General features: G+C 45.9%; 1 protein-coding gene across 1 annotated transcript in view; it reads right to left on the bottom strand.

The window, feature by feature from the left end:
* HTT (huntingtin) overlaps positions 1-15068 on the bottom strand; it is a 135269-nt gene that overhangs the window by 102831 nt on the left and 17370 nt on the right. The window contains exons 3-6 of the mRNA XM_026486044.4: positions 10614-10734; positions 6603-6662; positions 6157-6236; positions 4377-4515 (exon numbers count right to left, since the gene is read on the bottom strand). Of these exons, the coding sequence (XP_026341829.2) occupies positions 4377-4515; positions 6157-6236; positions 6603-6662; positions 10614-10734 (400 nt within the window). The remainder of the gene's footprint in view (positions 1-4376; positions 4516-6156; positions 6237-6602; positions 6663-10613; positions 10735-15068) is intronic.

Below are 15068 nucleotides of genomic sequence, written 5' to 3'. Positions count from 1 at the left end.
GCATGCGAATGAGCTGAATCGTACCGCATAGCGCCCACAAGTGTTTTCCTAAGGAGAGAAGAAGACCCTGTCACAGAACCTCCAGGATAACCCAAAGGAGAGCATGCTAGCATTCCAACGATGGGCATTTAAGTCTTTTTATTTTTTTAAAGATTTTATTTATTTATTTAACAGAGATAGAGACAGCCAGCGAGAGAGGGAACACAAGCAGGGGGAGTGGGAGAGGAAGAAGCAGGCTCATAGTGGAGGAGCGTGATGTGGGGCTCGATCCCATAACGCCGGGATCACACCCTGAGCCAAAGGCAGACGCTTAACCGCTGTGCCACCCAGGCGCCCCTGGGCGTTTAAGTCTTAACAAAACTATCCAAAGAATGTAAAGGCATGGGGGCGCCTGGGTGGCTCAGCTGGTTGAGCACCCAACTCTTGGTTTCAGCTTAGGTCGTGATCTCCTCGTCGGGAGATCGAGCCCCCATATCGGGCTCCCTGCTCATCAGGGAGTCTGCTTCTCTCTCTCCCTCTGCTCTGCCCCCCCATCGTGCACTCTCACCCCCCACCATAAATAAATCAAGAAAGAAAGAAAGAAAGAAAGAAAGAAAGAAAGAAAGAAAGAAAGAAAGAAGAAAGAAAGCTAAAAGAAAGGTGTGACCATCTAGCTTCCTGAGTTTGGGAACTAGCTTACGTAAGAACACCGATTTCCATCACTCTAAACCCCACTCAGAGCAATGACTTGGTCCCAGTTGCTGTTCAACATGCACTGAGCAAAGCTATCTGGGCCAGGGACACCGTTAGGGCCCCACCACGGAGGCGTGAGCCCAGGCAAACGAGCAGCACATTAACAGACTAGCATCTGACTCATAAAAAAGCTCCTTCCTCACAGTGTGGTTAGCATCAACTGGTTCTCAGAGGTCCATCAATTCCTGGTGAATTTATAGACTAGATGTCTGGAACCAGAGAGGCAGAGGACCAGACCCTCAGCCCCAGGTGTCCCCGTGGTTTGTGGTCTCCAGTTCCTCCTGCAGACAGCACCAGGAGAACCCAGTCAACTTATCTCAGACAAACCTTCTTAACTCTGAGAAAAGGTAGTGGTACCTTAAAGTAACTCATCTGAGTGAAAACACATATACATACATCATTGAACTAGTACGAATCATTCCATATCAGTCCACACTTACAAGCACAGTGAAAGCGGAGCATTATTATAAAGAGTGAGCCCACGGTGAACTTCAATAGTTTGGAATACTAAAATCAAATCTCAGAGTTTGAGGGGGCCTTCCCAGGTCCAAATCCCACAATGTTGAGAAGGCCCTGGAGAAGGCAGCTGGCAGGAGGTCCCCAGACCACGTGTAAGCTCTTTGCATAATGGGGAGGAAGTGGCTAGATTTTAGGGCAGACAGCTCCACTTTTCAATAAATGTGTAGGACACATTTTTAAGAGTACTTCAAAAGATGCAAAACTATTCAACTTTAGAGTCAAGAGTACTGTAGGGGATGGAAACAGAAATTAAAATCAAAATACGACACCAGGGCACAATCACGAGAACGGCTAAACTTGAAAGGGCCCGCGGCAGTGGGGTCCAGGAGGAGGCAGAGCCGCTGGGGCTCTCGCTCGCCACGGACGCTGGCGTGAGCAGGAGCGGACACTCGACAGAGCTTTTTAGCAGCGTCTACCGAAGGTGAAATACATGTCTTTACAACCCAGCAACCCCCGTTCTAGGATCCACAACGGTGGGCTGTACCTGTGCTCCAAACGACACACGCAAGAGTGGGCACAGCAGCAGCGCTCACCACGGCTACAAAGTAGAAACGGCTGGATGCTCTGCTGTAATAAATGGTAAGCCGTGGCGTGTTCACACAGTGGCGTGCCCCACAAGTATAAAAACTGTGTGAATTCACACCGACGACATGAGAGAGTCTCACCGACTTCATACGCAGCAACAAACAACAAAACCAGACAGAAAGAATGCACCGCTCTACAGACGTCAAATTTAAGAACAGCCCCATGGCTTCAGAAGCCAGGTCAGCGGTCACTGCAGGGAGGAGAGGGGAGCAGTGACAGGGGGCGGGCATGAGGGGCTCCCAGGAGCTGGTAATGTTCTACATCACTTTGTGATGGTTCCCCAAGGGGCACAGCAGTAACTGCTGTGCTGCCCTGTGTGTGCACGACACGTGAGTCTCGGTGTGACAGGTCATCCCAAGAATGAAAACACACCTGAGGTGAGACTTCAGAGCAAACGTGTTACGCTGCATGTGTGAACGAACCTCTGACACCCAGACACTCCCTTAAAACCACATGCACAAGTTTTAAAAAGCACTGACTTACAAGGACAAAAAGAACAGGACAGGGACAAGAGCAGACGAGAGGTGTCCACAAATTCTGCAAGCTAGAAAGTAAACAAGTGCTGACTGCCTACCTTGCGGCCCACGGGAAGACACTCGCAGGTAAGCTTTTTTGGGAGTTGGGGGTGGAGGGTCTGAAGGCCACTAACAAAAGCCAAGTTCACTCAAGCCACAAAACTGCAAGAACAGCTTGGGCTTGGGGGACCCCAGAGACCTCTGAAAGCAGCCTGTCTGCCCCTGTGTGCGCTGCCGGCCACTCAGCCCGGGGGCAGCCCAGGACATAGTCTTCGCTTCCCACCCCACAAAGACTGGGGCATAATTTCCAGAGATGTCAGCATAGCCAACGTCAGACATGAGGTACAGACAGAAAACAGAGAAATGAAGAAAAAGTGTGCATTCTGACCGGTGAGACTGTTGGCCCCATCTATCCCAGGATCCCAGGACAAATGCAGCCAGGCTTGCCTCTCCAACGGAGAATGAGGAACTTTCCTCTAGGGATACTGACCGCCTCAAGAGGAAAAGACTTACTGAGACTGACAGTGGGAAAGGAGACTCAGCATCCACCACCTCAGGAAACCCGCCACAGGACAGACCCTGCCACACACTTGCTTCCAACAAGCTTTTAGAGTCTCACTCAAATGGACAACTGCCAACATAAAAGTGAAAGACCAGGAAAGAGAACAGAGGAAGTCAGAAGAAAGAGACAATGCAGAAGTCAAAGAAAGTTCTCAAGAAAACTGTAATCAATATCCTCAGAAGAGAAGGAGTGTATTCACAAAGCAAGAAGAGGATGCCATAAAACATAAACATTCTGAACACAAGAAGGAGCTCTTAGAAATTAAATATACAACAGCAGGAACAAAAACTCAACAGAAGGGTTTGGGATAGACATCTAGAAAGTACAGAAAAAAAGAAAAGGAAAACAGAAATAAAACATAACACAAATTCCATCACAACAAGGGAGTATGCCTACAAAGGCAAAGACATGGCATCTAGAAATCAGGCATCCAACAGGAGAGCAGCAAAAAAAAATTCCTAGGAGGACAGCAAAGAAGTCCTCAGACCTAAAGAGTATCTGGAACAGACTGGGGTAAACAGCTGGAGAATTCTAGGACAGAGGACCCCAGTGGAGAAAACGGACCCAATAAACTATCTGTCATGTCGAGAATTGCATTAAGACACATTTTACAAAGCCGTTGGAAGGTATGAGAAGACATAAACGACCAAAGAATAAAAAGCAAAATAATAAAGAGGCAATTATTAACTCCCAAAAAACCAAAAAGTTCAACAAAGAAATAGAATCCATGGACAGACCATAACTAGTTGTGACTATTACTTGGGCATGATAATGTCACACTGAATACTGATATAACTACACTAAGAAGATGAGAGCCAGGTTAGTGCTAAGTTTATCTTTCATAGTAAAAACAAAACAAAACAAAAAACTAGGAGCACATTGCTATAATACACATGCTATAGAGCATGCTATCTAGAAATGTAGAGGGAAATATCAAAAGAAACACTAACAAAGGACTGACCCACAAAGAGGAGGAAGTTAAGAATCTATAATCTTCAGACTATGTGGCAGGGTCACAATTTCTTGACAATAAAAACAAAACATGACCGTGGGTGGGGAGGTTGCTTGTTTTGTTTGTTGAGGCACAGAACAAACAGGAAGGCAAGTGGTCCCCACTGGCTACAAGGCCATCATCGGTGGGCTTTCTCTTGCCTACACTCCTGGGACAGTCACCTCTCCCAAGCTAGGTTAAAGAGTCAATCTAATACACCAAAAATCAATCTGTTCTGGAAATCACCTTTTGAATTTACATCTATATACCCTCTCCCTACTTGACTCTTCACCGCATAAGAAAGTGGAAATAGAAAGAAGCTCTTAGTGTGCCTCAAAATAATTAAAAAGGTTTTCATCTAAATCATTAAGCACAGTATAACTCAAGAAACACTCTTGAATGACTGCCTGTCCAAAAGCCCTAACTGCCCACAAGACTCATTCATGTTTGTGACTTGAGGTAATAATCATACCTTAATTTCATTGTCATTTGCAAAATTGCCAAAAGAAGCCATAATTTTGGGTACAGCTGCAGCCAAGGTCTCCTGAACAGATTCCTCAGGTCTCTTGCTTATTCGAGTCAGGCAAGGCAAAAGGTTTACCAAGTAAGGCCTGCATATGTGAAAGGAACAGGAGTTATTCTTCCAGGTCTACTTTAGTGAGAAATATAAGCAATTATTTAGTACCTGTTAGGGAAGACCCAGTTTTTATATGCAAAACAGTCCTTAACAGAAAGGAGACAAACCTTGGCAAAAAGAACAGGAGGGCTAAATGCAGACCAAGTTCAAATGCTGGGAGACAATCATCATTCATTTCCCCTATGATCACAGAGGACTCTCAAAAGCTTGTTTTAAAAATTGTCTGTAGTAAATTATAACAGTAAAATACCCATATTAAAAATTAGAAAATAATAGATAAGAAAACATCAATTAAAAAAAGAAATGAAAAAGTTTTCTTGAAAGGGAGCATTATGAGGAAATATTTTTAAGTGTTCAAACTAAACAAGGCCTTAGAGATAAGACCTGGCCCTCCAGAGACGAAGTGCAGACAGTGCAGGATGCAGGAGAAGCCAGTCACTGGGCAGAAGGCTGAACTCACATGAGTAACCTCAACACACACAGGACTAACATGACAGGCGCTTTCTCGTGGCAGAGATAAGCAGGTATACACCTCGGACTATAGCAGAAAAGCTAGGCTGCCTTAAGGAGATGACGATTTTGCCGGAAAAAAAATAAAACAGGCATGACAAGCAAGAGAAACCTGCCTGACTTTTTGAAGAAGCAAAACCAGGCCAATGAGTCAACTGAGAGTGTCTGAGATGATGGTGGCCACTGGAGGAAAGATCTCCCTGGGTAAGGAGTCTGGATTTTATCTCAACAGCTCTGGGAAATGAGTAAAAAGTTTAAGTAAGGGAATGAGATGACCCATCACATTTTTTAAGGTCACTCTGGCTGCTATGTGGAGAACTCGGGGTGTGTTGCTTCAGAAGCATAACAAAATCTTCAAAATAAGGGCAGGAAAAGAGAAAGGTCCTGTAAAAAGAAATTTCCTTAGTGATGTATTCTACAGCAGCCACAGAAGATTCTCATTAAACTCAAACTAAGTGGGATAAATCACTGTAGCCTATTAACAGTGAGCGTTTTTCAGCCCCTGCATCAGTTCCTCAGGGACACAGCCAAGGGTCTACGGATATCAGTTTTGCCGGTTCAGAAAGAAGGCACAGATGAAAACTAGGGTCTTCTGATTCTCAATCCGTTAAGGACAGACTGTTCGCAGCAGTCAGGCTTTATTCACAGTTCAACAGTCACAGTTTGAACTCACGTGAAACCCAAAGGCATATTTTCCTATAAGCAACGATGAGACTGGTTCTCAACCTTCGACCATGTGACAAGTATCTTTTCAGCAACCGGCACGTGCAGACACGGTTCTCAGGGCCAGGCTGTAGCAGAGGACAGACAGGGAAGACCCCCGCTGTCCTGGGGTGCACAGCTCTGTCTCTTGGGGGGGGGGCGCTGACAGAAAATGAACAAGCGCACTGATAGTGTCCCCAAGTATTTCCGAAAGTGAGAAGTGCTACGAGAGGAACACCAGTCAAGAAACACCGACCACGACTTGGAGGGCAGAGGCGGACAGCATTAGACAGAGCTTGGGGAAGACCTCTGAGCCAGTGACACCGGAGCCGAGAGGGAAAGAGGCCACAGGAGCTGGCTCCCATCAATTGACAGTAGTAATAATCCAGAGCGCACAACTTACCTGCACTTCTGAGGCCGGACCAGGTGAGCCAGCTCAGCAAACCTCCACAGGGCGGCGCGCAGGCTACGGGGAGCACCGTTCTGAGTGGGTTGAGAGCGGCAAGTTACATTTAAAAGCCAGGGACGCTACTCCAAAAGGACTTCATAGAAACAAGAGCATTTATGTGATCGTTTATTTCTACGTTTAGACACAAGGCCATGTAAACGCGTAATGGCTGCAGAAGCGTCTCGGGGCTTCAATTACAAAGACGGAAAACTTAATTCGCATCCCATTTCATAAATAATGAAGAGGAACCCCATGAAGGAAAATAAAGCAGTGAAGTCTACTCTACCAGCAGCATTTCCGTCTAACACTCCCACTTAGTAAATAAAAGATAAGATCTCACATACACTCGTCAATCCAGGGAAGTAATATCATTTGCTCAATAACAGAAAATCAAAGCCTACCTTTTTTATTTCCTTATAGAGTTCTAACTGTAACCTCGGAAGACTGGAGTCCATCAGCGCCTGCAACAAAACACAAGAGAACTGTTCCCGAAGACTCATTCTACCAGCCTGGGAGAAAACTGAAAGGCAACTAAAATTTCAACTTGGGGGCAAAGTGGAATATAGCAGCACCTAAACTAAGAACCTGCTCGTTACGAAAGACGCACATATAGACAGGAAGCCACTGAATACACTAGACACAGGTCGCTCACTTGAACAAAACATAGAAGGGAAAGAACTTAACTCGACATACAATCAAATACCACATAACACTGAAATCCAACGGTAGGTGGTTCAAATTCATTCTAATGCTCTTATGTTAAACCTTTAATATTCGATGAGAGGAGAAAACAACTGCAAGCTTTCCTTCTTCATGGAAGCGCACACAGCCAGGTGACTCAATATTAACAATGGCCTGACGTCTGTGGTGCCAGCAGTGCAGTGAGCGTACTTGTAAGGCCAGAGCCCCTCGCTCCGGCGGGCAGAAAGGCTCCGTCCTTTGTGACGCTCCCAGCCCCCCTCCGTGACTCAGAGCCCGCAGCCAGCGAGGAGCCTCATGCTCCTTACAACACCTTCCTTGCCCCCATCCCTGCTCACTTATGGGCCAAACCGAAACTAACGGCCTCCGGGCCAACTTCAACCCCGTAAGAACGGCCGAGGGCAACCACCACTAGCGGCACCAAGTCCACGTTACAGAGGGCTTCTCGAGATGGCAGGAAGGGAGATGGAAGGTTCCTGGCCCTCACTCTCGACCGTGGGAACCCTCCCCTCTGAAATGGTACTGCCAATGGCCTGTCCATCAAGAAGAGAGGAGGGACGTCACGAAGCCTCAAACCAAGTTTCTTTCATGTGATGTAGAGCATATGATGTCTACCACCCGAGTGGCTCTTAGTAAAACTCACATGGATCCACCTACTGGTTCAGTGAGCTTGAAAGTCAAAAGCAGAGTCACGTTTGGGGAGCTTCTGAAGTATCTCAGAAATTTGTAAATCCTAACTCTTGCATTTCAGTTTGTACTAAATCCTTAAGCAAGCACACCAAAACAAACAAAAATATATTAAGATGCTACTTTACAAATAAAACCAAAAGCCACATTCAAGTTTTACTTCACTTTGTTTTATGAACTAATCTCAAACTTACTTTATAACGAGAAAACTAACCCTCAAACCCCTAATAATAGCACAGAATCGGGGTTCCCAGTCACTGGGTGATGGCAATCCGACTGCTCCCTACTCCTGAATCCCTTCCTCACCAAAGTGGACACACCCGATCAGCTGCCAAATCGAGCCCATGACAGCCCACCTCTGCCTCCTCACTCATGCTCTGAGGGCCACCGTCCTGGCTCAGACCTCTCCCCCCCAGGCCTGAACTACCCCACCTCCCACACAGATTATCCGTATGCACATCTTTCTCCAAGGCAGGCTGCACACTGTCACCAGGTTACTCTTCCTAAATAAAGCATTCCGCTGACCACATCAAAAATCTTTGACACCTCCTCACTGTTCACCAAATAAGGGACGAATCCCCTGAACTGACCCTCAATGCCCCACTCGGAGGGCCACCCTCCTCTAAGCCTGTAGAGGCTTCCTGGAGCCCCGGAGAGGCAGGGTGTTGCAGTGGTTAAGAGGGCCCCTAATCTCCTCACTCACCTACTAGCCACCACCTCCAGGAAGTCTTCTCTGCCTCCCCAGACAGAAGACATCTCAGTCTCCGGAGTGCCATGACGACACGCGAACGTCCCTCAGAACTTAGAGTGTGCCACATATTGAGCGATTTCTGTATGAATTGTGCTTCCCCACCTGAGACTGTAAATTACATGAGGCAGGAGCACACTGTCAGGCTGAGTCAGAGCCCCACTGCATTTTCCTATATAAATGAAAAGCAACACGTCCCATTTGCTTGGGCCATGAGTCTGGTCTCATCAGAAGCATACAACAACACCCGACAGAAGACAAAAGTCCAGGAGTGGCTTCCAGGTGACCATATCTGTGTTCTTGCCCCTCCCTGACATCCGAGCCAAGGGCCCACACTCTCCCAAGCTTGTCCTTCCTCTGCTACAACGAAAGCAAATCTAGCCAGACCCTGATCTGGCTCCAGCCTGCTGAACCTGAAGAGTAGAGCATCTGAGGAAGCACAGATCTGAGTGCAGCCAAACGCCACCATGTCCACCTTCACGCAGAAAAAGAGGCTGAGACTGACTTCATCTTCACATCCGGGGCCATAACAGGAGAAGCTAGAATCTCTGCACTGGGAGGTCTGACACAGGGGAAATAGGACAGGAGATGGCCAGAAAGACAACCCAGCATTAGGTTACAACCCAGGGTCACCGCTGACAACCACCGCACATACACTAAGCTATTCAGTCCAGCAGTTCTTGGAAACAGGTCACTAAAGAAGACAGGCTTAAAAACAAAGCCTACATATCCAATGGCCAACATCAGAGCAATAAATAAACGTCATTATTAATAAGAATACTTCTTACCACTTGGAGGACCAGTGAGTGGCCAGGATGGTGCTAAGCACGTCATCAACTTTGATCCTCACACATGCACTCACACACACACCACCAAACTCTGACTGACTCCCTTTGTAGGTAAGGAAACTGAGGCTCACAGAATTAAATACACTTTCCAAAGCTGTTCAGTTAGTAGGGGACAGAGGCAAGATTCAAACACAGGTCTCCTTCACTCCAAAATCCATGTATGCTCTATCTGTCTGGCAGGGTGCCTCGATCTCACGTAGTGGGAGGGGGCTGATTCACTTCCTAAGGAACGCTGGGCCCGTGAAGGAGAAAGGAAGGATAACTGCTTGGCCAATGTAAAATGTGACCGTTCTCCAGAGAAAGCCCTGAGAAGGACTCCAAAGAACAGTTCTGTTTATCGAGATCCTAACGAGAAGGGAAATACTCAACTTATCTATGTTAGCTTGTAGTCCTTGGTTTACCCAGCCAAGCGAGGATTACTAGGAAAAGAGCCTGCAAGGAAAATGAAGAGATGTAGGCTCTTCTCCAAGACTTATCTAAATTTCATTGGTGGAATTGGAAGCAGTAGGGGAAAAAAAAATAAGAAAACTAGAAAGGTCCAATAAACAAGGATCCCCGCAGAGAAAGAAACAAGGAGAAAACGATTCCGGAGAGACCTGCAGCGCTAACCACAATGCCAGCACACCGACAGCGGGAGCGCTGAGTCTGCACACACAACCCAAAAGGTCCAGTCATCAAAGGTGACCTAGAAGAAGGTGACCAGGATGGCTTGGGGACACAAAGTAGAAGGGCAGAATGAGAAAAACAAGGGTAGTTTTCTAACACATTAAGAATTATGGAAGAAGGACTTTTATCTTCAAGGGCAGCAGAAAACAGGAGCTTAAAAAGCTCTGGTGATCTTGGCCACAAAGTCGGCCTCAGAAAGCAGCAGCGGAAGAAGATGGTGTCCTCTCTCCGCCCCCCAGCTCGCCTGTGGCCCAAGCACTTTGACTTTCTGGTTCTGCCGTCCTTTCCTGGGAACTCCTTCCGCCCAGCCCCACCACTGACCCCAGCCAGCCCGTTACAGAAGTCACATCTCCTGAGCAGGCCTCCACAGGGGCAGGGAAAGGAAAGGAAGAGAGGCTAGAGACACCATAGGGAAACCACAGATGGATTCCATTTACCCGTCCCCTGCCTTCCCAGGGCCTCGAGACTGCTCCAGGCTCTACCCAAACAAAAGTTGGTGCCTTAGTGACGTTTTCGCCAAGAACAGCCAGTGGCCACCAGCATGGCCACCTGTGACCTACGCACTGCACAGGCTTCAGGGTGGACCACTGCCTTCTGACTGAGCAGGGGTAGCAAGCGCACGGGCAGATACGAGAGCACCACCCAAGCACACATCAAATGAAACAAGCGCAAACATCCAGAGGGACTGGGCCGCTCACTACAGAAGAAAGTTAAGTTACAGCTTCTTCTCTCAGCCACAAGTCCTGCTCAGAGAGCGCTCTTACTTTTATGACTCTGTTGAGGCACTCGTCAGCCACCATCCGGACATCCGACTCTGCGTCATCACTGCACAGCAGAAAAAGTTCCATAGCAATGCCCAGAAGTTTCTGAAATTCTGGAGAATTTCTAAATAAAAAAAAACAGAGAGAGACTGTCACAGCCAAGAGGAACCTACGAAGACATGACACTGAAATGCAAGGAGCTATCTGGTATCCTATATGGGATTCTGGAACAGAAAAACAACATTACGCAAAAATGAAGGTTACATTAATATTGATTCATTAATTGTGAAAAACATTCCACAGTAATGTAAGATGCTAATAATTGGGGTAGCTGGATATTGGGTACAGGGGAACTCTCTATACTGTCTTCACAATTTTTCTGTAAATCTAAAACTACTCTAAAATGTAAAAGTTTATTTTAAAAAAGAGATTGTACTTGCAAGACAAATTTCATTTTTTTAAAGGTTTCGTTAAAAAAATCTTGAAAGGAACTGTTTTATATGTAATGAAACTCAATTTTAAAAAAGAGGAAAAAAAGACACTGCTTCAGTCCCAGATAGCCATCTGCTCTCTGCCAGCAGGTTACTTTTACTCTTACTTACAATATGCTTGGAACCCTGGAGACAGTATACCAATATAACTTCTTCACTCCTTTTTATTTTATTTTATTTTTTTAAAGATTTTATTTATTTATTCGACAGAGATAGAGACAGCCAGCGAGAGAGGGAACACAAGCAGGGGGAGTGGGAGAGAAAGAAGCAGGCTCATAGCGGAAGAGCCTGATGTGGGGCTTGATCCCGTAATGCCGGGATCACGCCCTGAGCCGAAGGCAGACACTTAATCGCTGTGCCACCCAGGTGCCCCCTCTTCACTCCTTTTAAATCTTGCTTTCGATGTGTTCCAAAGCATAACCATATTGCACTGCAGACTACACATGATCACGGTCAGGCTACGGTTTTTGTTCCTCTAGCTCAGTCCTATAAAGACTAGAGTCTATGTAATGCTTGCCAGTGATTTTAAAACGTCTCACTGAGAGGGCCTATCTGGGCTGTCGCAGCCGAGTGGAGACAGGCCGGTGGGCCACATTCGAGGACTGCTTTCACAGCACTGTGAAGAACAGCAGCCAGCAATACGGCCCCTGTATAATGCTGTTATTTTTGAGACCTCAAAATCTGACTGCTATTTCATGATCTCAAGCAGGAATACTCTGAAATGGGGGTCCCTCTCCCTTTCCCGCTACATCCTAATTCCTACCAACGGTCAGAAGAACCACAAACCTAAGAGAAACCAAAGGACCACCTTAGCAACGATGGACAAATACAAGCAAGAAACAAAACACGCCACCCAGCAGCACGTCAGACCTCGTCCGAGTGGATCACAGCTGTGAGAAACGGGCTAAGCTGGAAAGGCCTCGCAGGAGCGGGCACAGCATTCGAATTCCGCCCCAAGCGGTGCTTCGCTACAGAAGTACAGTGTGAGCTACAGGGCTGATTTTATGCTTTCTAATGGGTACATTAAAAATAAAAAGAAACAGGTAAAATTAATTTTAAGAATATACTTCATTTAATCCAATATATCCAAAATATGATTATTTGAACATGTAATCAATAAGAAGAAATTATTGATATACATCACAATCTTTTTTACAGCACATCTCAATTCAAACACAAAATTTTCATCAGCAGTATGTTATCTGTGTTTAGACTTTATAAAACCCACAGATAAAGGTAGGTTCACTTGCAAGTAATAGATAAATAAGTTCTGAAGATCTAATGCATGACATAGTGACTGTAATCGATAACGCTGTATTATGAACCTCAAAGTTGCCTAGAGACCAGATCTTAACTGCTGTCAACACAGAAAAGAAACAAGAACTATGTGACTTGATAAAGTGGTCAGCTAACACCGCTGTGGCAATCACACTGCAGTGTGTACGCACATCAAACCAACACACTGCACACTGCAGACTTACAGCGTGACAGGTCAGCCATGTCTCGATTAAAAGAAAATAGTAGGTTCACATACCATTTCCAACCACGCTTAAAAGTTCTCCAATAACTAGACTGAATATTGATTTTTAAATTTTAATTTTATTAACAAAACAGCGGGCTAATGAGGTTACAGATTTCTTCCTGAGAGAGCTTTAGAAATGTGTCTTTCATGAAACCTGTCCATTTCACCTGAATTGTCGCGTTTACTGCATAGAGTTGTTCCTAATACTCCCTTATAATCCTGTTAATATCTACAGAACCCATAGTAAACTCGTCCCCCCCTCACTCCAGACACGGGTAATACATGACCTCGCTCCTTCTTGCCTGGTCGGTCAGTCTGATGAATCTTACAGACGCTCTCAGAGAACTCGCTTCCAGCTTTATTGAGCTTCTACAGACTTCTGTTTTCTGTCTCACTAACTTCTGCTCTCATCTTTATGTCCATTCTTCTGCTAAATTGGGGTTTCATCTGCGCTTGTTTATCACACTTCCTGAGGTGGCAGCAGAGGTCACTAATTTGAGACCTTTCGTTTTCTTCTACAACAGGCACCGAGTGCTACAACCCTCCCTCAGATACACTGCAGCAGCATACCGCAACTTCTGAAATCCTTTGTTTTTATTTTCGGTCAATTCAGAATACCTTCAGATTTCCCCTTTAACTTTCTCTGTGACCCCTGGGTCATGTGGAAATGTGCTACTTGTGTTCCAGACCATCTTTCTGTAACAGATTCCAATTTAATGCCGTCGAGATCAGACAGCACACTTGTATCAATCTGCTTACATTTAGAGACCTGTTGTATGGACCAGCATATGTTCTCTCGGCACGTGTGCTGTGAGCACTTGAGAAGAGCATGGCTTCTGCCGTTCTGGATGGAGCATCTGTAAATGCCGACCAGGCCACAGGGGTGGGTAGTGTTGTTCAAGCCTTCCAGACCCAGATTTTATGTCTGCTGCTCTAAAAATGTTTGAGAGAGGCTACTGAAAGCTGACTATAATTGTGGATTTCTCGTTTCTCCTTACAGTTCAATCAGGTTTTGCTTCATGTATTTCTGAAGCTCTGTACTTAGCTGCATAAACACTTAGGACCGTTATGCTCCCTTGATGAACTAATGCCTTTATCATTACAAAAGTGACCGTCCTATTTCTGGTAATAGCTTTTTCTTAGAAATCCAGCGCCTGATATTAACATAAGCACCCAGGCTTCCCTCTGATCAGTGCTAGCATGGTCAGCCTCTTTCTATTCTTTTACTTTTAAGCTAGTTGCGCCTTTCTACTTAAAATGGGTTTACTGTAGGCGGGATATACGAGGTCTTGTTTTTTCATCAGATCTGAAGAAACTTGTCTCTTACATTTAATGTCATTATTGACGTAAGCAGATTTAAATCTACTATCATACCATTTCTTTCCTTCTTACCCCAGGTGCTCTTTATTTGCCGTTTTCCCTCTTTCTGCCTTCTTTTGGATTGGGTATTTTTATGACTCCTTTTTTGGTTTATTAGCTACAACTCTTCGTTGTGCTTTCAAGTGCTGCCCTGTTTAGTATACATCTTTAATTTATCCCGGTCTGCCTTAACGCATTACACCACTTCACATACAGTGTGAGAAACTAACGACAGTACTGGGTTCGTTTCCTGGGGCTGCTGTAACAAACTACTAGAAACTGGGTTCTGAAAACCACAGGCGCTCGCCCTCCCGCAGCTCTGCAGCCAGAAGGCCAAAATCAGTATCACTGGGCCAAATATCAAGGTACTTCCCTCCAGAGACTCCAAAGGAGAAGGGCTCCTTGCCTCTTAGTGCGGTGGTGGCCAGCACCCCTCAGCCTGTGGCCGCCTCCCCCTGATCTCCAAGCCTGTCTCTGCTCCATCTTCACACTGCTGCCCACACACTTCTGTGTGTGTGTGCGTGTGTGAGAGATCTCCCTCTGCCTCCTTCTCATAAGGACACCTGTGGCTACATCTAGGGTTCCTCCCTGGAAAACTCAGGATAATCTCTCCATCTCATGACCCTTGACTTAATCATGTCTGGGAAGACCCTTTCCCTTCGAGTATATTTACATGGGATTTCAGGGATAAGGACCTGCTGTCTCTGGGGGCAGGGGCACTACTCGGCTGTTCGAACACAAGCTATTTCCAGCCTTTAGGCTAGTGTTGTCACACATTCTACTTCCACATGTCATAAAGCCCCAAAATACATGGTTATTAATTTTGCTGCAAGCAATCCACTAACTTTGAAGAGGTGAAAAATTAGGTGGCAAGTCTTCCAGGCACACGGCACAGCTACCATTCCCTGCTCTGCAGTCCTTGTGTGAGCCCAGACCCCTCTCTGATCTTACTTCCCTTCTACCGGAAACACTTCCTCTGCTATTTCTTAGAGTGGCTGCCTGCTGGATACAAATTGTTTCAGCTTTTGCGTGTGTGACAAAGTCTTTACTTCACCCCTGTTTTTGAGAGAGATGGGTACTGGCTAT

Source organism: Ursus arctos, unplaced genomic scaffold, assembly GCF_023065955.2.
Source record: "Ursus arctos isolate Adak ecotype North America unplaced genomic scaffold, UrsArc2.0 scaffold_9, whole genome shotgun sequence".
NCBI lineage: Eukaryota > Metazoa > Chordata > Mammalia > Carnivora > Ursidae > Ursus > Ursus arctos.
Note: the sequence above shows the minus strand (reverse complement) of the source record. Positions and strands in the feature narration are given on the sequence as shown.